At 38.9% G+C, this 23,626-nt stretch overlaps 2 protein-coding genes across 3 annotated transcripts in view; both read right to left on the bottom strand.

The window, feature by feature from the left end:
• The window catches only part of tshz1 (teashirt zinc finger homeobox 1), a 37,874-nt gene extending 21,038 nt beyond the window's left edge, over window positions 1-16,836 (bottom strand). The window contains exons 1-2 of one of the 2 annotated variants that reach the window (XM_079878484.1): window positions 16,544-16,836; window positions 14,348-14,870 (exon numbers count right to left, since the gene is read on the bottom strand). In XM_079878484.1, coding sequence (XP_079734610.1) covers window positions 14,348-14,387 — 40 coding nt within the window. In that variant the 5' untranslated portion in view covers window positions 14,388-14,870; window positions 16,544-16,836. Of the gene's footprint in view, window positions 1-14,347; window positions 15,319-16,543 lie in introns of those variants that run through there. The other variant, XM_079878483.1, reaches the window with a different exon arrangement.
• cndp2 (carnosine dipeptidase 2) overlaps window positions 1-23,626 on the bottom strand; it is a 365,464-nt gene that overhangs the window by 92,420 nt on the left and 249,418 nt on the right. The window lies entirely within an intron of this gene.

Raw genomic sequence — 23,626 nt, 5'->3', positions numbered from 1 at the left:
GTAGGCAAGCCACACAAAAATCGTTTGCACAGACTAATGTTTTGTCCAATGTGTGCAAGGCCAAAATTAATTTGATGACAATTTTCTCATTTTCAACGCTGATTTGACAGGAAATCTGGATATTAAATGGTTTTAAACATGGTAAAAAAAAAAGTATTATGTTACTGGTGGCTGAACGCATAAATTAGACAAAACGTCCAATAAGCACACACAAGGGGCGGAGCTTATGTAGAACTTTTAAACAACGTTAAATTCTGCTGAAATACAATTACAAACAACAAAACATCTTCATCTGCAATCCTGAACTTTATACAGCCGGTAGATTACAATCAACAGACACCTTAAAAAGACAGAGGAAAAACTTCTGACATATTTTAGCGACAGGAACAGACAGACACTTTTCAGCTCTTACACCACAATAACAGCACTGAGGCAATAAATCTGCCACCGGGCTCAAAAAACACCTCACGCACACACACGCCGTGAGACTGACACTAGACAAACAGGCGGTGAGACAAAAAACAGAACAGCGGCGATGAAGTTGTGGAGAAATCGGCACCTGGACAACAGTTTAGGGAAAAACATACACACAGACAAACGCAGTCAAACGGACCCTCGAGGGCGTGGTAGCGCTTTCCTGACCACCTGGGGACCGTGAACTGTGGATGACCCCACGTTTGATTTGTGAAGGGTTAAAAGAAGGAGGGAATGGGAGAATGGTGTGGCTAAATGAGAGGAGAGTATCATTAACCAATGAGTGATGGGTTTTAGACAGTGCTGGCCCCTCCTCCCCGCACTATCTGTCTCACAACATTGTCCTAACATTCAGCCTGAGAGCTGCTATTCATTTAAACATCAAAATGCCGCCATTTTGAATGCAAATGGATGGAAACATCACACTCAACCTACAAAGTAGCTCTGGTTCCTCGCCGTCTGGTACTGAAAACTAACTAGGTACAAGGTACAGTGATTTTAAGGGGACATATCAAGGGAAACATAAACTTTCCCTCCTTTCTCTATGTAGTATGCAAAACTCTTCAAAAAAAATGTATACTGTAACTACCTTCCATGTCCACGCAACATCAATTAGAGAAACTAAGTAGAAAAAAAACAGGTCATTCGGAAACCATCATGGATATGATATCACAACCACCACTGATGTATGACTGATGACGCAGCAATGACAATTCAGCAACTTGGCCTGTCCTAATGATTAAAAGAGATTAGACAATAATAACAGAGGTCAATTACATACACTACTATTCAAAAGTTTAATACTTTCATTCAGCAAGGATGCATTAAATTGATAAAAAAAAGAGTAAAAAACAGTAAAGATTTCTATTTCAAATAAATGCTGTTCTTTTGAACTATCTATCAAAGAATCCCAAAAAAAGTGTTTTCAACACTGACGATAATAAGAAAGGCTTCTTGAGCACCAAATCAGATTTTTTTTTTTCTGAAGGATCATGTGACACTGTAATAGTAATGACTTTGCCATGACAGGAATAAATTGCATTTGAACTGTTTTTAGTGTATATTTAAAAGTAAATTATTGTTTAATAATTAAATATTATTTATAAAATTATTTATCAATTAAACGCAGCCTTGAGCGTAAGATACTTTAAAAATCGCAAACTTTTGAACAGTAGTGTAAGGCTCAATCCCAATTCACCCCTTGCCCCCACCCCTCCGTTTTGCGCGTTCCCATGAAGGGATAGGGTTGTCTCGATTCTCTTTTGGTTGGAGGGGGAAGGGCCAGATAGCCCTTGAAACGAAGATTTTTAGGGACCACACTTCAAACGAAGGGGTATGAGAAATGTACCTGCATACACTGGCTACAGAGTAGAGGTGGGCGATATATCGTTTAGACGATAATATCCAAATTGTTGTCTGGACGATATGCAAAATTGGGATATCGAATATTTCATAATTTGTACAATCCGACCCCCCAAACATGAAAAGAGCTGAAAGAAGTTAAAGAGAAAACAAATAACGCACACAATAACCTTCTAAACAATTATATGTAGCGATTTTTAATACTGTAGGGCAGTACTATTTGCGGAAGCAACCTCCGAGTGGCCCAGCCCATGGTCCCGTCCCGTGTCGTCAAAAACGCATACGTAAATTCGAAATAGTGCGCGCAGAAGCACATGCGCAAAACCGTTTTTAAAATTATATAAAAAAATTAAAATTAAAATTAATTTTTATTTTATCATATGTCATTTTACAAAAGGACATTTTACAAACCGTTTGCGCATGTGCTCCTGCACGCACTTTTTCAGTCAGAACACAGCAATCAGAGGAGGACGCGCTGAAAACTGTAATGCTGTTCTCTTCCCTCATAACTCGGATTGAGAAGGTTTGAGTTGCAGAGGAATTTGTGACTGTTTCACCTGTTCAACCACATCAAAGTTTCGTAATTAGTAAGTCCGTGCTTTTTCTCTTCTTTTTTTCTTATGTGCTGAAGGGCCGCTGTGCCTTGGTGAAACGTTACGTGAAGAGCTCTTTTCCAAAACGCCATAAACCTAAAAAGCTGCCTCAAAGATCCACCAAAAGTAATGATTATGAATATGTAAAATATTGCAATAAGACATTTTAAATTGTTTATTAATTTCTGTGTCGGCTGCAAAGATGAAGTTGACGATAGGCTATAATGACTCGCGATCTTCGCAGTAGGCTGTGAACGCAACGGAGAAATGCACATTTATTAGGCTACATAGTTTTATTTTGTTTTGGATGGTTTTGTTTAGAACCAGCTTTCTGTAAATATATTTCACATTTTTTAGGCCTGTGAGGCGAGTAGGCAACGGTTCGGTTCATGATGATATAATCTCCAGTAAGCACCGGCGCCTTATGTTGTGATTGCTAGCCTATATTTATATTTAATTTTAATGTATTAAATCCAGGAAATTGGTTAATGAAAAATGTATTAAAATTAAGATACAATTAATACAAAACGAAATTCGTTTTAAAGAAAGGCTTTGTGCTTTTTGTTTTGAGGTCTCTGTGAAAGTTTGAAAGTCTTTAGTCTTTTTGCCGCTTTCAGAGCGCTCGCGTCCATAATGGAGAACTGACACGTAATATTGTTTTTTCCTCATAAATGCAAACACGAAAAATAAAAGACAAAAGACTTTTTTTAAAAGACAAACCATCAATTTTTTTGGGGGGGAAAAAATGGATGGATTTATAGCGTTTTGGGGAAAAAAATGGATGGATTTATAGCGTTTTGAAAATATTTTTTTTTACTTTGAATTTATCATCAACAATATTGTTGTTTGATTTAATAATCACTGTTGCAAAAGGTGCCTAGTTCCGTTTTTTTTTTTTTTTTTTTTGTAAGTGGAAAAAGATAGGGGCTTCCTCAGATTCTGTTTAGTTAGCTCCTTTATTGTTTCTTTTATAGCCTACATAGGTCAAATGCAGCAAGTCAAAAGACCAACTGGACCTTCTTTGCCAGTTTGCACACATTTCTTTGAAGGATGGCAAAAATATCGTCTGAATATCGATATCGAGATATTGGAAAAAAATATCGAGATATTCATTTTTGTCAATATCTCCCACCCCTACTACAGAGGCAACATGACTGCCAATAATCATTTTCTTTATGTCACATTCAATCATATCTTGTGTTCATATTTATGGTCATGTTCTTCAAAGAAACGGTTGCAAAAAAAAAAAAAAAAAAAAAAAAAAAAAATTCGCTAAAGTTCGTTAACAATATGACGCGTGTAAAAAGCAAAAGTTTGAAGCGAAGTGGACGCGCGGATGAGGCGAATCCGCGTCCACCGCGCCGCGCTAAACGCCTCATTGCAAGACCTCCAGACGCGCATAAACGCGTCTTAACATTGAAATCACTCGCGCCAGACGCTCTATTCGCGTTTGGTGTGAACGCAGCATTAGGCGTCGAAGATATCGTCATCTCCATTGTTTTCTGCGAACTTCAGAAGAAAAATGCAACCAAAAAAAGCTGTAACTCACGCAAGACTACAACTGACGACGGCATCTTGGAAGTTTGTGATAAACATTGGCGCATCTCCTGTGACGTAGGCGCTAGCAACGACGTGTAACGGTGTAGTAGTGGTGTCCCATTTCTTAGGGGAATATTTTCACCCCTATGCCTTGCCACTCTGTTTCAAGGGGCAAGGGTAAGGGGTAGGCAAATGGTGGGGTAGGCAAATGGTTAGGGGTAGGCGAAGGGTTAGGGGTAGGCGAAGGGGTATAAAATAGAATTGGGATTGGGCCTAAATCTCTCTGGTGCTCTTCAGTAATTTTTAAACGAAACTAATGTTTTGGCACTTGTTACGTGAACACACAAAACATATGGACATGATTCGAAAAGGTTAAATGGTCCTTAAAAAAAAAAAAAAAAAAAATGATCGCATTAGAAATGAATGAGATTAATTTCATCTAGTGGAAGCGTTTGGTACTGGTACAAAATCTTACTGAAAGCTAATTTTTTGAGATATCAACCTCAAATTCGGAGCACAAGTTGTTTAGATTCATGGCTTTAATTTTCTCAACTATAGAGTAAAACACGTTTTGGAAAATATATATTTCATATAAATTTTTTTTAAATAATAGTATTAGTATTTTTGAGCATTTTTCATTTAAAATTTTTTAATTCTATCATGTATTTTTGTTTCACGTTAACTTTTTTTTCACTTGAGCAATAATCTGCTAAGTGTTTTTTTTAAAAAAGAGACCAAACTTAAGTCTGTTCTCCAAGGCATTCAAGATTTACGGCAGTTTAAGTTGGAAATTTCATTTTCAGGTCTATGCTCAAAAAGGTTAACAGGTAATAAATAGATCATAACTGTTCCATAAATATCATTTTGCATCATTAAATCCCCTAAAAATATTAAATAAATAATTTTCAAACTAAAATATAGTACATTCATTTAAAAAAAAAAAAAAAAAAACAAAGGTACTGAAGAAAAAACATGAAATCAAAATTATTATGAACAATTCTTCAGTGCATGTAATGTAACAAAAAAGTAGAGTCCAGGGGGAAATACTAAATAAAAATCTTAAAATAAATAAATAAATATACCCCATGAAAAAATTAACCTAATAGGAGCCGCTACAGTTTTCCAGAGCACACACTTTGTGCAGCAGCTAGATACACACCCCCCTCCCCGTGTGCAGTATTGATGGACGATACTTGAAACAGAGGTATATTTACATGAAAGAAACGACACCTCAGTATTTATGACACGTCCTTGCTGAGGCTCGTCACACGGCGGTTGCTCTGACGGCTCTAAGTAGGGCTGAATTGCGCTGCCATAACCAATTTAACATGGAGAAGGTGCGCTAGTGAAGAAGAGCAACACACACACACACACACACATATGCACATACAAAAACACAGCGACACACCAACATGTCAACACTATGTTTTAGCAGAACATGGAAACTGCTTGTCTCCTATTGTTGGTCAATGAAAAAAAATTCCCTGGCACATTTCTCATGCTTTTACTAAATATGATTGACACATCGTAATGTTTTGGTTTAGAACCAGTTTCGGCTTGAGACACTGAAAGTCGTGACATGTCGGCTCACAAACTCAATCTATAGTAAGATCTAGAATGTCTTGTTGATTTAATTCTTCCAGAGATAGTTTGTCTTGCTTTTATAAAGCTCAGATCTGTTAATGGAAGAGTAAATGTTTGCGTTCCTTGTTTTGAGTCACCTGACTTTTCTTCTTTACAGCACATCTGTTCATCTCAAGTTCCCAAGCTCACAGACTTTAGGGGCCGAGCAGAACAAGTCAATGATCAATGATGCGTCCCTCAGTTAAAGTTCCACCAACCGTATGGCTTTCAGTCAGCTGGACAAGGTTAATAGTTGATCCTCATGTGTGTCGCAGCCTCTGTGTGTGTGTGTGTGTGTGTGTGTGTGTGTGTATGTGTGCACATGCTGAAGTCTAACTGGGAAGCATATGGCTTTTTAAAGAAAGAAGTGGCCAGTAGAGAAGAGGGCAAAAACAGAAAGGGGAGGGGAGGTGGAGACAGATTTGAAGGGGGCGCCCCCCACTGATTTCTCAGACAGAAGATTCAGAGCAAAGCTTAGCACTATGATTGACACTGTCTGGGAGAGTCCGTCTCCAAACAAGCTTTAGGCCTCTTAGAACATGTGGCATTTGGCATTTGAATGTGATTGTGTCCAAATCACTATAAATACCTATAAAGTTGAGTCTGGGAGACTAGTCACGACATGTTCGCCCGTCTATTAAAGGATATGAGGAGGATTTGAATACAGTTCACGTCCCTCAAGGCTTCTGTGCGTGAATGAAATAAAAACCAGACGTTATTTTAGTCACATAAGTTATTTTTAAACTGATATAAACTCTGCATGTATTTATCAAACATCCTGAAATATGAATGCCAGTGATTCATACTTCAGAGGATGATTCTAAGACTGACTATATAAATCAAAGATTGGAAATAAAATGATGTACAGTGAGAAGGATCTGTCCTGTATGTTGTCCATCTAAAAAAGAAACTGTACCATTTGCTATATACTTCCCATCAGCCTTATCAGCACCATAAAACTGGGGACAAAAAAAGGAAAAATGATATTCATTACTTTCCAATGTCCTATCGGTAAAATAAAACACTTCTCAACAAAGGGAAAAAAAATACAGCCACTTGGAGGACCTACCAGCTACTGTCTATGTGTGCAGGCAGGCTTTTATCAATGAAGCTAATAAAAGTGACCCTCAGCAGGAGATGAGGGTGACACGCGGCTCTTTACCTAGCTTTAGGGGTGATGGACTGCAAATGTGGTCTTAAACACACCACGAAAAACGAGCAATGAAAGTGTCAGGGTAAAAACACAGAAAATCAAGGCATTTTGTGCGACCGTTCGAAGACGGCTCGTAAAAAAAGGGAGCCAAGTCTTTATGAGTGCGATCCGGAGCAGTGCATTATGGGGCTCAATGAGAGTGTCAACACAAGCTGGAGGCTTATCTTTATCCACTCATTGTGTGTCCAGTGGCTTAGCGCTCATAGAGGAGAATCGTAACGCCTCTGATCAAGAGTGGAGGGAGAGGGATCTCCATTCTTACATCGGCACATCAGGGGAACCCAGGGATTAGGTTCACTCTTTAGTTCCTGTAGGTCAAAGGTCGCACTCGAGCAAACACAAATCCCATTCTCTAGCCTGAAGAACATAATCCACCACTACGTATTGATGAGAAGACGATTTCAGACTTGAGAGTTTGTTGTACTCACCTCAACCTAGCACATACGCAAGCTTTGTTTTCACAGGTGACACGATAACCCAGTTACCTTACAGCTTGTGAAAGTACAGTATTTACAGGAATAGTTCACCCAAAAATAAATGCTCCAAAGCCATATGACCTTCTTTTTTTCTATGGAAAAGAAAAAGGTTTTGAAGACTGCAAATCAATCTTTTCCAATTAATTACAATAAATGATGGCTGATGGCAATTTAAAATGTCTTCTATTTTCATATATTTTAAAATCAAGTTTATTCTTATATTTTTGTAGAAACTGACACTTTTTTCAGGATACTTTGATGAATAGAAGATTCAAAAGAACAGCATTTATTTTGAAACAGAAATCTTTAGTACTCTGTCATTTCTGATCAATTTAATGTCCCCAAACTTTTGAACTGAAGTATATCAATTAAAAGATTGAAAGCTTAAATTCCTGTTCATTGTAACTATATGGAAAAATGGCATAGAAACCTATTTTTCATTTCAGGTTCTACAGAAGAACAAAAGTAAGTTTGGAATGACCCGAGTGCGAGTAAATGACAGAATGTTAATTTATGGGTGAAATAACCTTTTAACAACTAATCAATCCCAAAAAAAAAAAATTCAGATCTCGCACTGCCACACTTGTTGCAAAGACATGAAGACACCTACAAAGCTCTTGACGATGGCTTTAAAGTTGACTATTAAATAACCGCAGGCATGAAAATAAATGTAGCGAAGGTTTGGTGCTCCTTCACACAGACATTACCCAGAAGCCCCCTATCTGGTCAGCCATAACTCTTGGTAACCAGGAGCACCTTCTACAGCAAAGGGCCATTCATTTAGCTGAAACAGACCACGACATCGCACTAATACTCTTGCCTTTTACAAGCCCCTCTCTCACACACACATACTCAAACCCTATCAGCGTTCATCCAGGGCCGGCCTGAAATGGGGCTGTATTTCAACCCCCACAGAGGTGTTGTACATGTTTGTGTGTGTGGGTGCATGTGGGGCCTAAGAGGGGCCTGTCTCTGTAACGGCCACGAGTGATGGAAGGCCCAACAGGGCCACTAAGACTGTGCACTAAGATTGTTCTAGACCTCAGGGCCTCGGAGGAAACATATATCCACCTGGCAACAGGGCAGCATGCTATGAATGCGTGTGTGAGTGTGTGTGTTCACGTGTGCGGGCAGATCTAATCAAGGGCTAATAACAGCACAGAAGAAGTCGTTGGCCCTCGTAAATCAATGTGCAAAATAATTGCTAATACACTGGTTATCGATTAGTGTTGGGGCGACTCATTTTCGGAGGCTATGGCTACGAACTAACAAAGTGACAAGGGTAAAGTGTTATTTCTCTGCTGCGCAGACAGCTGGGCTGCGCAGAGGACTGAGGCAGGCAGTAATTCTTAATTGACACCTGTCAGGATAATGACTGCAGTCCCAGCTGCTGCGGGAGAATTTCTCCCCACTCCTGTTCATCTGTCAGCTCTAATACCTTTCTGAGCACCACTCCTTTCTTCTATCGCTCGCTCCCTTCTTTTTATTTTTACTTCCCCCTCTCCAGTTTCTGCATTTTTAAACATAACAGTTTACCCACTAAACCTTCGGTTTCCTGTTCGCAATGTTCTTCCCATAGCCCTTTCTTGACTAACCAAGTTAAACGTGCAATTTTTAATCTAAAATTACATATGCGAGTAATTTTATATAACATTGGGTCTCATTTGCCAAGCGTGCATGAAATATGTGTATGGTGTAACGATACAATCGTGTCACGCTTCGACACTGAACTCACAATACTTATCGCAATATTTTTTTAGTATCATTAAAATATTATTTATTGTTATTTTATTATTATCAGGACTTACAAATTACAGATGCACAGACTCCCGGTGCTCGCTATGTCCCGCCTCTCCCGCTATATACATGTAAGAATAAACCATCAAAAACTCTTTGAATAATAATACTACTAAAAATAAATGTGATATGGTGATTTAAATGATGTTTGCGCTTTAAACTCCCAAATCTTTGGCATTATATCGTCGCGATATAAAAATGCGACGATATAATGCCAAAAATTTAGGAGTTTGGGGGCGGGACTAACGTTTTTCTGACCAATGACAGACGAGGAAAGTGTTTTGTAAACTTGTTTGAAAACAGTCCATTTATTTATTTTTTGCAGACATTATTTGACCTTAAACAATACAGCGTACAACTTTGGTTTAAGAAAATAATGCAAAATTGAAAACTATTTAGATAGTTTTTTTCTCTCTTTCATGTCTTTAGATGGTCTTTTGTGTTCATGCATGCAGGATATTTTGAGTTGAGAATACAGTGGTTGATGGGAGGAGGAACAGCGAGTCCCAGGACGTGACTTCCCCCGAGTTTGAGGGGGCTTTATGGGTGTTTACTTAACATCATCAAAGAGCTTCCTTTCGTTTCATGCTCATCTGTCAAAATGAATGTTACTAAATATGAACGCATGACCGCAAGGCTTAAACCTTAGTACGCTTGGCCGTCCGTGATAAAATGATGTCAACCATTGAAATATTACATTAAATAAGCTATCTATAAAAATATGCAAATAATCAAGACAATGTCACAAAGAGCATCATCCTGTTGAGACGCCACACACTCCTCAGATCCTACAACACAAACATCAAAGCTCAATCTCCTGCTGGCCCGTTATAAACATCGGCACGGTTCTGTTGGCCGAGCCGTTTGTGTTTTATCTGATGAGGATGTATAAGGCGCACCATGAGGAAAACGGCAAACTGGGATGAGAAAACTCCGCCGAGCCTCTAAAAACACCCTATCCTTCCTGTGAGCCAGGAAAAAAAGCAAGGTAAAGCAGCAACAGATGAGTGCAGGGCAGGACAGAGAGAAGGCAGACGTGGGCTCCCCTGGGTACAAGTTGACCTCCGTGTACTCCTCAAGCTTGGAGACTCCCGTTGCTGGGTCATGACTTGAGCTTTTCTCTCTTTTGTCTTTCTTCCCCCTCCCTCTCATCTTTCTGACTCACTGTGGACTAAATTAGCTGAGAAATGAAACATGGGGGATCAAAACAGACAGAAAGAAAGAGAGAGAGAAAGAAAGAGTAAGAAAAAACACAGCTGGCCCTTTTGATAGTTTTGAGTTCCCATAATGCTACAGTACCTCTAATCCAAACCTCCTCTGGTGACACGCTAGCTTTTTGTGGTCCTCTGTGTGCTCATTTTTCAGCAACTATCAGCAGACACACAAACACACGTCTGGAAGTATTCTTAATTTTAGACTTTACGAAACTTGAGGAAACCAGATAACTCCCAAATGTGTCGAAGCTCATTAAAACCGCAGAGCGGTGTTTACCGCAGACTGTGTGTACCATCACACTTGGCTCATACAAAGTCCCAACATATTTTCATTTTGATCCACTCTTCCCATAAAACCTGTCATCGATCTTCATTAATCAAACTCAACCTCCACGATCTCGGACAAGGGGAACGGCAAGCTCGGGACTCAGAATAACTGGATACGCTTTGATTTCCTATAGGCCACTGGCTTGATCCCCAAATGCAAATTAAACTATTAGTTGTAAGTGGTGGGTCCCAACATGAATATTGACTAAACGGGTCAATGTCACCTGTTAATGACACGAGAGCGGATGAGTCTACCCTCCAGCGAAGCCAACACAAGGTGAGCCCAGATGTCACGCTGCATTTTCACGTCTTTCGGGAAGATTTATTTTCTTTGCCAGCATGAAAATAGGCATTAAAGAAAGAGAGACAGATAAAACATGACGTCTAAATGTCCCCCTATAGATTTATTTCTATAATTTGCAAAACAAATGGTGACAGTCAACTCCTATCTTTTAATACAAATACATCACAAATTGAGAAATGATAATCCAGTATATTTCACATTTCTCACCCGGTATGAAAATGAATATGAAGAGGCACCAGGCTGTTTAACAGACTACAACAAAACCTCCACATCTTTAATGCAACATAATAAATCTTTGTTAGAGAATAAAAGGTATTAACCTCATACTCGTGCTACAAAAAACATAAATCACAACTGAGTTGTAACAGCACTGCACATTATATATCTGTAAATGCAGGCTGATTTGTATGTAATGTTGCACTGAGAGACTTAAGCAAAGTGAGCCGCTCAACAGCACTCAAATTCTGACAGTATTTTCATATTTCGAGAGCATGGTGGTGCGATTATTGTCAGCAGGAGCACGGTGTGTCAGTACACTCAGAGCTTGAACGGTAGTGCGACCAATGACACAGAACAGTGGTACGTCCATCAACATGGAGACGGAACGATGGCGTGTTTGCAGAGCACCAGGCCCGATTGGCTAAGGCAGGGGCATTCTGATTGGCTGCCTCAAATGCTTTCTGGGCCCAGCGGTGCGGTTAAGAGCCTGGATTACTGAGGTCATTAGGCAGCATTGCCACGGTGACGTGATTAGTCAGGTAGCAAAGTCCATTTGTCACCTGCACCAGAAAATTGAGTTAATTCAGCACTACAGGCTAAAGGGACTGTATAATATCAACTTGATTACATCAAGGCAGCTGCAGACCTGACACTTCGCTGAATTTGTCAGCTTTAATCGTTAGAGCCTGTCACAAATCCATCAGGAGCTCAGATAATTAGGGTTCCTCCCTAATGAAGCCAGCAGAGGAACCTTTACCTTTATGTCGGATAATTAAGAAGCCTCTGGTGCTGAGGACAGAATGCGTTTTAATGACTCCCCATGCTGGTTCCTTCCTCCTCGCGTTTTGTTTTTCTTCTTTCGAGTGTGTTTGTGTGCGCTTTTGTTTTTTTTCCCCCCAATTTGAATCTAGTCTCAAATGTTTGTCTAAAAGGAATTCAATTTAATTGTCACGCTTGCATTTAGAAAAAAAAAAAAGGAAGAAAAAAAAAGTAAAAAAGGGCAGATGTAAAATCAAATTAAGTTAAACTGAAGGAAAAGGAAAAGCAGCAAAAATATTGCAAACCACCTCACGGCAATGTTTACGCCGCGGCTATCCAGAGGACGGAGGTGCGTGGAATGGATGCAAACCGAGCGGGTCTCTGTCTGCGTGGGAGGTTGTGAAAACACAAAACCAAATGAAACCTGGAGCAGCGGAGAGATACCGCATTCATCGCCGAGTCCTCCCCTGGCTCCTCTCCTCTCTGCTAGAGCTCAAACTCACAGACACAGTCTGTGCTCTACGTGGGAGGCCCGTGTCTGTTTCAGAGAAAAGCCAGCAAATAAATACAAATGACTGCAGCAGCCCAACACAGAGAGGGCCACTCTGATCCCACTGCACCAAAACGACCTAAAGCCCACAGCCGACGCATGTAAATCACTCAGAGCAAACAATGGCAATGATAGCAACCAAATCGAGGCAAACTCATCCGTTAAAAGAGGTGGAGCATAACAGAGAAGTGGAGCGGCAGTAGAAAGTGCTTTTAGCGCACAGCGCAAAATTCTGAAAAAATAATCAGACGGCTCGAGTGATTTCGAAGTTTAAGTAAAAACAAATCACCTTGTCACACTAAGCGGCTTTTCTTTTTATACCCTCAATCAATAATTCCTAACATTATATTTTGATGGAGAGGGGGAAAAAGTGTCAGGCTCTGGGAAAAACGGAAACAATGTGCCTGCCAACTTTTGAATGACCATTAAAGCAAATGATGAACATGCCTGTCAGAATAGAGAAAATTAAATCAATATTCAACTGAGGTGGAGGGGGCTGATGGCTTGTTTTTGTGGAGGAGCTGCCAGGTCAGATTACCAGGCGCCATCTCACCTCTGTGAGCTTTCGAACTCCCCACGTCAGTCTCGCCATACAGCCAGGGAGACGAAATAATCCCTTAAAAATGCCATTTCCCTCCACTGAGCAGAAAGGTAAACGTAAAAAAAAAAATGAAGGAACAATAAATGTTAGTCAGTTGAAACGAATGAAACGTCAGCTATGTATCGCACTTGTTAGCCCTTATAAAGTCGACCTCGGTTACAGCAGTGTGTCTGGTATGTCGGCTGTTCCCTCATCAGTCAAATATCAGGGCCTAATTCTGCAGATCAGTAACTCTGCTGATGCTTGAACTTGAAAGAGAGCCTTCATTCAGTAGAGAATGGACCTGTTAGTCACAGAGATTAAATGGGAGAAGAAAAAAACGAAGGAACAGGAAAAAAAAAAAAAAAAAAAAAAAAGAGAATGCCAAAAGGACAAAGTGGAACTCCCGAAGTATAATACAACAAAATGGCTTAAAATATAATGGCTAGTTTGTGTTTAATCGCCCCCAAAATGAAATCCAACAGCGTTCATAACAAATCAGAGATCCGCTCTCTTGATCTTCATAGAAGATTCATTAAAAACAGAAATCAGCTCTGTCTTGTAACATCAAAGAGCACAGGTACATTTCACATGAATAAATTGAGCTAAGAGGAAAACAGATCTTAGTGCAGAGGCCTTGCTCAGTGACATCTATCAGGGAAGAGATGTTCTCTCTGCTACATTTTGTGCTCTCGACACGCCCCAGCAATCCCTTATCCCCCTCTTCTCTCCCTCTCTTTGAATGACGAAAAAAAAAGTAGTGTATAACCCTGCCGAAAACTTCTTTCCTTTCTCTATTTTCCCGCACGACGGGGGCAAAAGTTGTCCTTTGAGTGGCTGCGGCCGCACGGCGCATGCGTGTTTCCATGGTGAATGATTTACTGATGTTTATCAGGAATGAATAGATCAAAGGGGGCCACATGACAGGCGATCAATCAAGCATCAAATCAAGGATGGCAATCCGCATCTAAATAGACGAACTGGAGCACTTTGAAACTACATTTTTACTCGACTACATAGTGGAGTGGGAAGTTTTAATTTGGCACAACTTAAAAAAAAAAAAAAACCTACGAAGGCTTTTTAAAATAAATGAATGCATTCTGCTAAATGAATTAATGCATTCTGATGAAACTACCGGTGTTTTTAACATTCTTTAAAAGTTAAAGACCAACATAAAACAAATCAAAAAGTCAAAAAATGCAGTCATTATTTGGATTAAGCATTTCAACCCACATAATAAAGAAGTGTGAGTGATTGTATGTCTTTTTCCCCCATACCTACTAATATTAGTAAACAAAACATGCATGCACCGCTTACCTGAAGATCGCCTCGGCGCTTGCTGCTTTCTCCGCGGCATGCTGTCGTCCCACCCTCCACTTGACTTCTCATACAGAATCAAAATGCCAGTGACGGGGGACAAGAATTAATTTCAAAAAATGTAATACAAAGCATGTATTAACGCGTTCCTCTTCTCTTCGGAGTCTGTCTTTTTATTCCACCTCTTTAAAAAGTCACTTTGAGCCGATGCAAAGTCTTAGAGGGGTCAATAGGTCTTGAGAGGTTGTAGTTTTTTTTTTACAGACTAAAATGTCTGTAAAAAATAAAAAATGAAGGTGTATCTGGCCGACAGGTTTAATAATTAGCTATAAGTCATAGCATGATTGCCAAGAGCTCAAGATATATCTCCCGTCCATGTCTAACGGCGCATAAACACAGGAAAAAAAACCGCTTCCTTAGGTTCTCCTTGGATTATGGCAATAGTTTGTAGCAAAACGGAAGAAACTTCCAGTTATGGAGAGCCCGTCCAACTGTATTTCCGTCCTCTCGCTCGGTGGAAAGCCTAAAACCGGGACAAAACCAAGGGAAAAGACAGGCAGACAGGAGACAGTTAATGTCAGTCACAAATGGGGCTCGAGCTCAGTGCGCATTTTCAACGGACTAAATTCCCCACGCGCGCAGTGGAGAGTCTCTGCTCGTGCTCCTCCCGATATTCACCAAACACACTGTCCGTCCATGCTCAAGGAAACATGTGGACAGTTGATTCGGGCGAGCGTGACGCGTTTACTACAGAGCGATATATAAACAAAAAACACACTCTCTCGCAACGAACGTAAACTAATTACTCTTTTTAAAAAAAACAAAAACTCCAGGGAGCGAAACGGCGTTCTTGGTCTCGCGGCTCTTCGCTGAAATATGTATCGCGCGTTCAGGATGCGTGAGCGGTTCAGACAGTCTCAACTGATAGACAGACACATCGAGTTGCCTTTCCTGCCTCTCTCTCTATACTCCACCCCTCCGGAGCGTCACTCTGACAGTGAAAACCCACCTGTCAATCTTTTTAATTGTTCTGTTTTTTCCCTCCCCACAAAACAGGATCGTTTGAAAGACAACGAACTGCCTTTTTGGAGAAGACATCACTTATTTGTATGTTGTCCATTCAAACTAATACACACAGTATACGGTTTTATAAAAAAATTAAAATAGTGCTATTCAAAAATGAACTATGATTGTAGGCTACTACAGTTTTCCCAGTTATGCACTGTTCTCGGCGTTATCGTGAAAATAAGTTTCACGTCACGCGCAAACATTAACGCATAAAGCAGGGGTGTCCGCTGTAAACATTTCATTTATTTGGTCTGATATTTCAGCACAGTTTAACAACATTTCTTTGATCCTTTCACTGTCTTTTATTCTTTTTGCCAGTTTTCTTCATCCGTCTCGATGACGTTTGCCGAACTATTCCAGACGTTCAAGCGCTAAAAGGAAATTATTTGCGACCTTTTTCCATCCCCGTAAAAAAAAAAAAAAAAAAAAAAAAAAAAGGACAGTTGGAAGTTACAGATTGATTCGTTACACCTTACTAGGAAGTGAACACTTTGCACGGGAAGGGGAGGGACTCCTGGAACAAGTTGAGTATGACCGTAACAAGCCTCTCTACAACGCTTACACATTACTTATTCATCAATTGCAAAACATCCACAAATTAAATAACGAGGCCACGGTGTTAGACATTTCGGATCCTATTAGGCTAATAACCGTAAAAAAAGTCCACAGCATATCTGCTCTTCAGTACTTTGTTGACACGGTGTACCTGGCACCCCCCAAAATCACACTTAAATCTCAACTTTGTTTTTGTCTTTAAACCAGCGTTGACGCAATGTCCACTCTTTCTGTAAGTTGGCGAGTGGGTGGGTGTGTTTTTAAATCGCTCGGAAGGGGAACGCGAGAAATCCGAGTGAATTTTTTGAGGTGGCCTTAGCTCGCTCCGGTCGCCTGATGTTTCTAACGGATTTTGAATGTTCTTCGACCACCGCGCGGGGATTCTGCTGCGATTTTAGCGGATAATTCAGCCTGTGGACCGACGCGAGAGGTTCGCCTTGCACACCGCATACCGGTGAGTGTACACATTTGTTAGTATAGAGTAAATGTATGAATAAGCCAGGCTAGGATATTATACATCACCACCACCGAAGCGTTATATCTCTGTACGCGACGTTTAAATCATGTTCTTACCTTTGACGGTGCTGCGCATCCTTGAGCTATTGCCAGTTGCAATATAACTGTTCATTTATGCTGTACGCCTGTCGGTAGGGGCTAATAATGTGAAAATATGTCCAAGTTCCGCCCCAACATCTGTCCATCTATCCATCCTCGCGACTGCCTCGATCAGCCTGTCGCTGTTGATGGCTCTTACGTCACCAATCTCCCATCAGAAACTCATCGGGCTCAAAGAAGCCAAGATTCCTCCCGCTGTTGGGCAGAAGCATCGCTGGGCAAAAATACGACGGTTTTCCGAGATTATAGCGTGTTAACAACAGACATCTCTCTGTCTCAGTGCAAGACAAAGGTACAATGATAATTAGCTTGTCATTTTCAAATAAACGTTTGTTATAAAGAGTGTATTTTCTAACAGTTGACTTAATTTTAACTTTTATAAAACTGTATTTTTATAATAATAATAATTATTATTACTATTCTTATTATTATTGATTTATCTTATTCTTGCTGTCGTGAAAATCACATTTAAAAAACATACATCTAGCTCATTTTAGCTGTTCTTCCACTTTTCTTTAACAGTTTCTTACTGTAACTGTATGACTGAAATTCACTTCCATTCCCTAGAAATGAATGCTTTGTGCTATTTTGTCGTGGTATCATTGTGCATTATTCGCTCTATCCTAATAGACTTACAAATCAGTGATCTTTCTTTCTTTCTTGTTTGTTTGGAGCAGTTCTTGCGGCATTGTCCTCCAGAATTAATGTTTGGTATTCAGCATTGTGATGAAATTCCCTTCAAGGTGTTGTTAGTGTGCACTTAAAAGGGATTTAATGCTTTATGTAACCGTGCCTGACTGTGCTAAACATATATTAATACAAGTGATTACAAGCAACAGCAATAATTATGTGTATTTATAAGTAAATAAATGCGCAAATAAATTGACAAAATAAGTACATATTAGATATTTGTTGTTCATTGGTATCAGTAATTTCACTGTAATGTAAAGTGTAAATAAAAAAAGAATGCAGTAGACAAAAATATCCATGCTGATCATGCTGGCTTCCTCCAAACCCAAACTAGAGTGTGTCTTAGCATAGTGAATTACCCAGCTGTGCTCATTCTATGCTGATGAACTGAAATAATTTTAGATAATTAGATATACAAACAGTTACAGTATTTTCAATTGATGTGTTTGAGAAATGAAATTGTTATTGCATCTTTTTCCATCCAGTGAAAAATAAGTAAAACTATTTATTTATGCACTTTGTATTTTATTAACACGTGCCAGAAGATTTTGGTAGTGAACATTAGTGTTGACAGGTCGGCATATGCTTGTGTGTGTGTGTGTTTTGGGAATAGTTATCTACATATAATGTATAAATGTTTGTGTGTACCTATTATCTTATTCAGTGTAGGACATTTTATTCTTTTGTAAAAGGCCATGCCTGAAGGAATGCCACGCAAGCATAAGCGTAAGCTCAAGATGCAATGCCAACGCACTTTGAACAGTTCGTGTGGAGTCTGAACTCTGTCATTTTCAGCATTATAGTGCTGGTTAAAGCTCCTACAATAGGAGAAATGTTCGTTTTTGCGTTTCCTACACAAGTTCTGTGATTCTCTTATTAAATGAATGACTGGAAATGATTGGAAAACATGAGCATTAAAGCATAAGTGAGTAACACATGAGCTGTGTAAAAAATAAAACATGTATGTTCTCACCCGCTACATGCAGTGTTAAGAAATATATATTTACATTTTTTATTTATTAACTTAATGTATTTTAAGAGAGCAGCATCAGACTGATTATAGATGTTATGCCTTTTATGGTGTTATAGTGTTTTAAACTGATTCTCTGTCACCGCTTTTATGTGTTTATACTTTATAGAAACTGGAGCAAATTGATTTGGTTCATCTCTCTTATGTTATGAAAAATAACCTCAGATTTATACGCATTTCAGTCTGATCTGCTATTTACTGTAGCTGGCCCTATTTGCATTAAAATGGCAGGACATGCTATAATGCACATTATACGTTGAAGAAATTCTTCATGTCTCAATATTACGCTGTCTGCTTAAGGGATCGCAGACGGATGGTACAAGACTGAAACTGAGAAACCGAGGGAGATTCGAGGTGATAGTCTTTGAAGGCGTTTTTTTTTTATTTATTTATTTTTTTTTTTTTTTTATGTAGCATGTCACATCACATCAACAAATTATGATCCAAATTGCCCGCACGCTACAAGAGGCGGGATGCCGTCATATGTGTCCAAAGATCTGTATGGCGAGATCTGAAGGTTTTTAAACAAAAACATAGCTAGCTGTCACTGATGTATTTTTGAGCAGAGGAACTCTATAGCCTGTCACAATGACAAAAAAGGTATTTTTTCATATTTAAAAAAGGACTTGATCATACATTTGTCATGCGTGTTGGAAATGCACATACTTACTAATTCTGGACTGTGGCTTTCAACGGTAATGTAAATAGTCTGTGGAGAAACATAAGAGAACATTTACAAGCAATCATACGATTCTCCTAAAACTTTAACACATCATGCAAATATGTGTGTCAAGTGATCTTTTTTTAATAATCATGTATTTCACAAAATCAGCAGGCAAGATCAATACCAATTACACGATACAGCATTATTTTTCAGCAGCATATCTCCCCCATGGGGTTACAGAAATAGCTTTGTTTTGTGAATCTTGCGAGAAAGTACCCTAACCTCGCATGTGACTCAGATGTATTGATTATGCTTCCAAAATGTTGTTCTTGTCTTGCAGGTGTTGCTGCCGTTCTTCAAAAAGGACAGTCTTGCAGTCCACAGGTCAGAGGTCAGCAACACTTGCATATTTAAATATGTTCCTGTCTATTATTTTTTAATAATTCATTTTTTTTTTTTTGTAAAGCTGTTCACAATTGCACATGAAGCCACCCAGCTATTAAAGGCGATGATCGCTTGGGTATTAACGTCAGTACTGCTAAAATTAGTAGTGCACTTAAACACGGCAACCCAAATAGTGGTAATAATACTCCAGAACGGCGCAGTGGTGTAACCTTACGTCCGTGATCATGATCAAAGCCATTTACATGCCAACACTGCAATTATGTTTATTAAAACTAATATTGCTACATCTCTACAATCACTTTTAAGTTGAAATACTGTATATACAGAATTACAATTACAGTTCTGTATCGCTGGAACAGCTGTTGTTGCCACTGATTCTTGAGCTTTTGTAGCACTGCTATTTTTTTTATTTTTTTTTAGCCAGTACATATATTTGTGTTTTTCACTGTTTAAGTAATTACTGTGTATCTTAAGCTAATTCTTATTCTAATGTTTGAAATAAAATACAATATGCTGATTCATTAATTTGCTGTTTTTTCTTTTATTTATATAATCATGCAAATAAAGGACGATGGACAAAGTTATGGTGTCTTTTGGTATCATTTGAAAAGTCTTTTTAAATTATTAATAGGATGATTGCATGTGTAAAAAAGAAAGGAATAGTAAAAAAAAAAAGCGAGTGAGCAAGTTTTTTATTACTCGAGTCAAAAATCTATTTTATCACAATTATTCCTTCATAGGGATTTTTTTTCTTTTGTCATAAAAGCAGGAGACACTTCTCACACTGACGAGATTTTTGATAAAACTATTTTATGCCATATAAAAACTTTCAGCTTCAATCAACGACTGGGTCAAATGAATTTTGTACAGTCATTGACAGGCGAAAGCTAAGAATTTATAATACAAAAAATAATAAAGAGAAGGCTTTTACTGGGAAGAATATCTTGAAACCCATCAGATAAGGCAGGGTAATTAAAATGTCACCTTTCTCTGGAGGAAGGAGGCCCATCACACAGCTTTACATAACTCATTACTTTTCTTCTTTCAACTAAATGCTGATCACAAAACTTCTTTGACTTGAGAGCCTGACATGTGGTGGAATCCCTCTATTTTAGTCTTTTTATTCCCTTCAAATAATAGAGAAAAGGTTGTTGATTTATACCAAATAAGACTGTATTAGTGCAACACATGAGATGTGATTTCGAGACATGTTTTTGGTGTTATTGTTTGATTCATTGTAAACAACGTGATTGAAATGCAGCTAAAAGTAAGTCCAGATGCTGTCAAAACAGATTTCTATACGATTAGTTGCACAATTAAAACAATCCCAAATACTGGATGTTTTATTTAGACATTTGCATGTATGCAACAAGTCGTGCTTATGACAATCAGCGACCGAGACGTTTCAGGAATCAGTTTGTAGTTGCCTATCCGGATCTTTCAGGTTTCTTCAACCAGATTTTAATTCTCTGTGTGACTGTATCTGGTTATTACCTCATAAACGTCTCTTCCTGCTCCGCTGCACCTCGGCGTTCAGGAGGGGCTTCCATTCCTCGATCCTTCCCACCAAACCCTGTGCGTTTCAGCAGGATTTAAGTGACACATTTCACATTTCAAAATACCATCCTCCAACATGAGTCCCGCTGCCTGCCATACCACCTCTTTTGTTTTCTTTGACGCATGCGGTCTTCTTCCAATTAGCATTTTTCAGCCATTAAAGAGGAGAGAGGAGTGCTGAAATGTTTTCCTGTTTCATTACCACTGACTGCACCTCTTTGATTGGTTGCAAAGGGAAATGTTCTGTAAAAACATCATTTTCCGCAGAAGCTCGGAAAGAGAGTGGCCAGAAAACGCGGTGCAGATAAAACTCCTGGAGTCATATTTAAGCATGCAGGATTACTGGAAACGTCTCTCTCAGCGTTTTATTGACTGGATGAATTTAAAAAGTGAAAGAAACAGTGCAAAGATCGAGATGAGACACGCGTGATTTATATTCCATTTTTAAAAAGGATACTTCCCATCTTTCTAGATCTTGTCATTAAATATATAGCAGCGCAGTTCTGTCCGTTTTTATTTTTCTGTTGGTTTGTTTGTTTGCTCCCCAGGTCTTATTTTTTAACGCAGGAAAAGGCGAAGATGGCGAACAATTTCGAAACATTTTATTATTTCGTACTTCTGAACCATAATTATTAAGATGTAACCATTTTAGATCAAAGATATGCATGAGACGCCTTTGATAATGTATGGTTTTTAAGAGAAACATAATAGGATGTTTTTTTTTTCTGCTTCAGTCAAACTCATAGCCTGAGGGTTTCAGTTAGAGAGAGATCTCTCCTCTATACTGATGCAACAAAGAGAAAAACAGCCCCCTAAAGCTGCTCGGAGTGCTCTACTTCTGACGCTTAGTGGAAATGTGTTTGTTATTATAAAAGATCGAAAAGCATTAATAAGAACAACAATAAATGTTTTCCTCTTTTCTCCACTGACCAGCTAAAATATCCTGCACGATGCCAAACATGGTGCATTTGAGACCATTCAAATAAATGAGTGGGTTTTTTCCTTTCTTTTTCACTGAAAAGACATGGGGGAAATTAGCCTTAGAGTCTTAGTAAAATGATATGATAAATATAACCAGAAAAACTTATCTTGCCTAGCCAACGCAGGTCACATCTCACAGCCCAAACCTGCCATTTCTGTTTATTTGAGCAGATATGGCTGCCTATCAAAACACAATTCAGTAGTCAGGAGGTGTTTATATAGGGGTTTTGGTTTATGTAACACTGAGGAGGCTCCGTACGCACCATTTCAGTCCACCCGTCTTCCACACTGAACGTCCCTTCACTCTCTTTGCCAGAAATAGGTTGATTCAAACAAACGCCCCTATAGAGTCTCACTGCCTTTGATCCGGGTGTTGAACCAGGCCAGGTTTTCCGGCCCTACGTTTGTCGCTCCACACCCTGGCAGGATCCTGAACGCCGTCCCTGTCTTTCCAAAAGCCTCGGCTAGCTCTGGCTGGCCTCTGCAGCGGGAGCGACTGATGACGCCAGACTCAAGGCTATATCAGCAACTCAGACGTATACGGCCCTGCTCCACCCCAAACTACCCTGCAAACATTCACGCGTACCACTTCGTTCTCAATGAGAGGGTTTTTTTGGTTGTTGTTGTTCCTCAAATACTGGCCAGTTTTCCATTTTTTTCTCTTTCTTCGAGGTCTCATCAACTGAATTTCTCCATTCATTCCTGCTTTAATTCAAATACACATTTACAGAAGTACAGTGGACTATTATTACTGTAAATGCAATAAATGGTACCCTCTGTAAATATGAGCAATTAATCTGCTTTGTTTAAACATTTTGTTATATTTGTTATTTTATATTTTGATGTATTCATTTTGATGTATTCATGCATTCATAACACTTTACAATAAGGTTCATTAGTTAATGTATTAACTAACATGAACTAACAATGAGCAATACATTTGTTACAGTGTTTATTAATCTTTGTTAATGTTAGTTAATAAAAAATACAGCTGTTCATTGTTTGTTCATGTTAGTTCACAGTGCATTAACTAATGTTGACAAATACAACATTAGATTTTAATAATGTATTAGTAAATGTTGAAATTAAAATTAACTAAGATTAATAAATGCTCTAGAAGTATTGTTCATTCTTAGTTCATGTTAACTAATTAACCTTATTGTATAGTGTTACCAATTCATGTAGTATATGTACATAAAAAAATCTATCTATCTATCTATCTATCTATCTATCATTTATTTTGATTGATTGATTGATTGATTTAAATGTACTGTATATTAGTTAGGATTTTAGGTTGTGAAGTAGTTAAAAAGAAAAAAAAGGCACATATACACAAACTTCTGACCTAAATGCTCAATCTTATTAAACTAATTAATCACAGTAGCCTAATCACAGTGACAAGGTTGGCTGGGTGACATTCTCCAAAATCTACATTTTGAATTTTTTTTTTTTTTTTTTTCAGTCAGTCCCACATGATCTCCTTCGCTCTCTGTTGCCCCATTCATTCAAATATTTTCTCAAGGTTAACAGGTAGAAAATGTTTCGAGTGTGTCGGGCTGCTTTGAGTCGAGGGTGTGGTGGGCAAAGAAGGAGGCGTCTCTCTGGGCTGCATTAATCAGAGAGAATGACAAAACCATATCTGTGACGACAACCACGGCTCAGCTGCCCGACATCGGCTGTAACGGAGGAGGAGGAGGATAACTTTATTAATCAA

This window comes from Squalius cephalus (genome assembly GCF_949319135.1).
Source record: "Squalius cephalus genome assembly, chromosome: 8".
NCBI classification, from domain to species: Eukaryota; Metazoa; Chordata; class Actinopteri; order Cypriniformes; family Leuciscidae; genus Squalius; species Squalius cephalus.
Note: the sequence above shows the minus strand (reverse complement) of the source record. Positions and strands in the feature narration are given on the sequence as shown.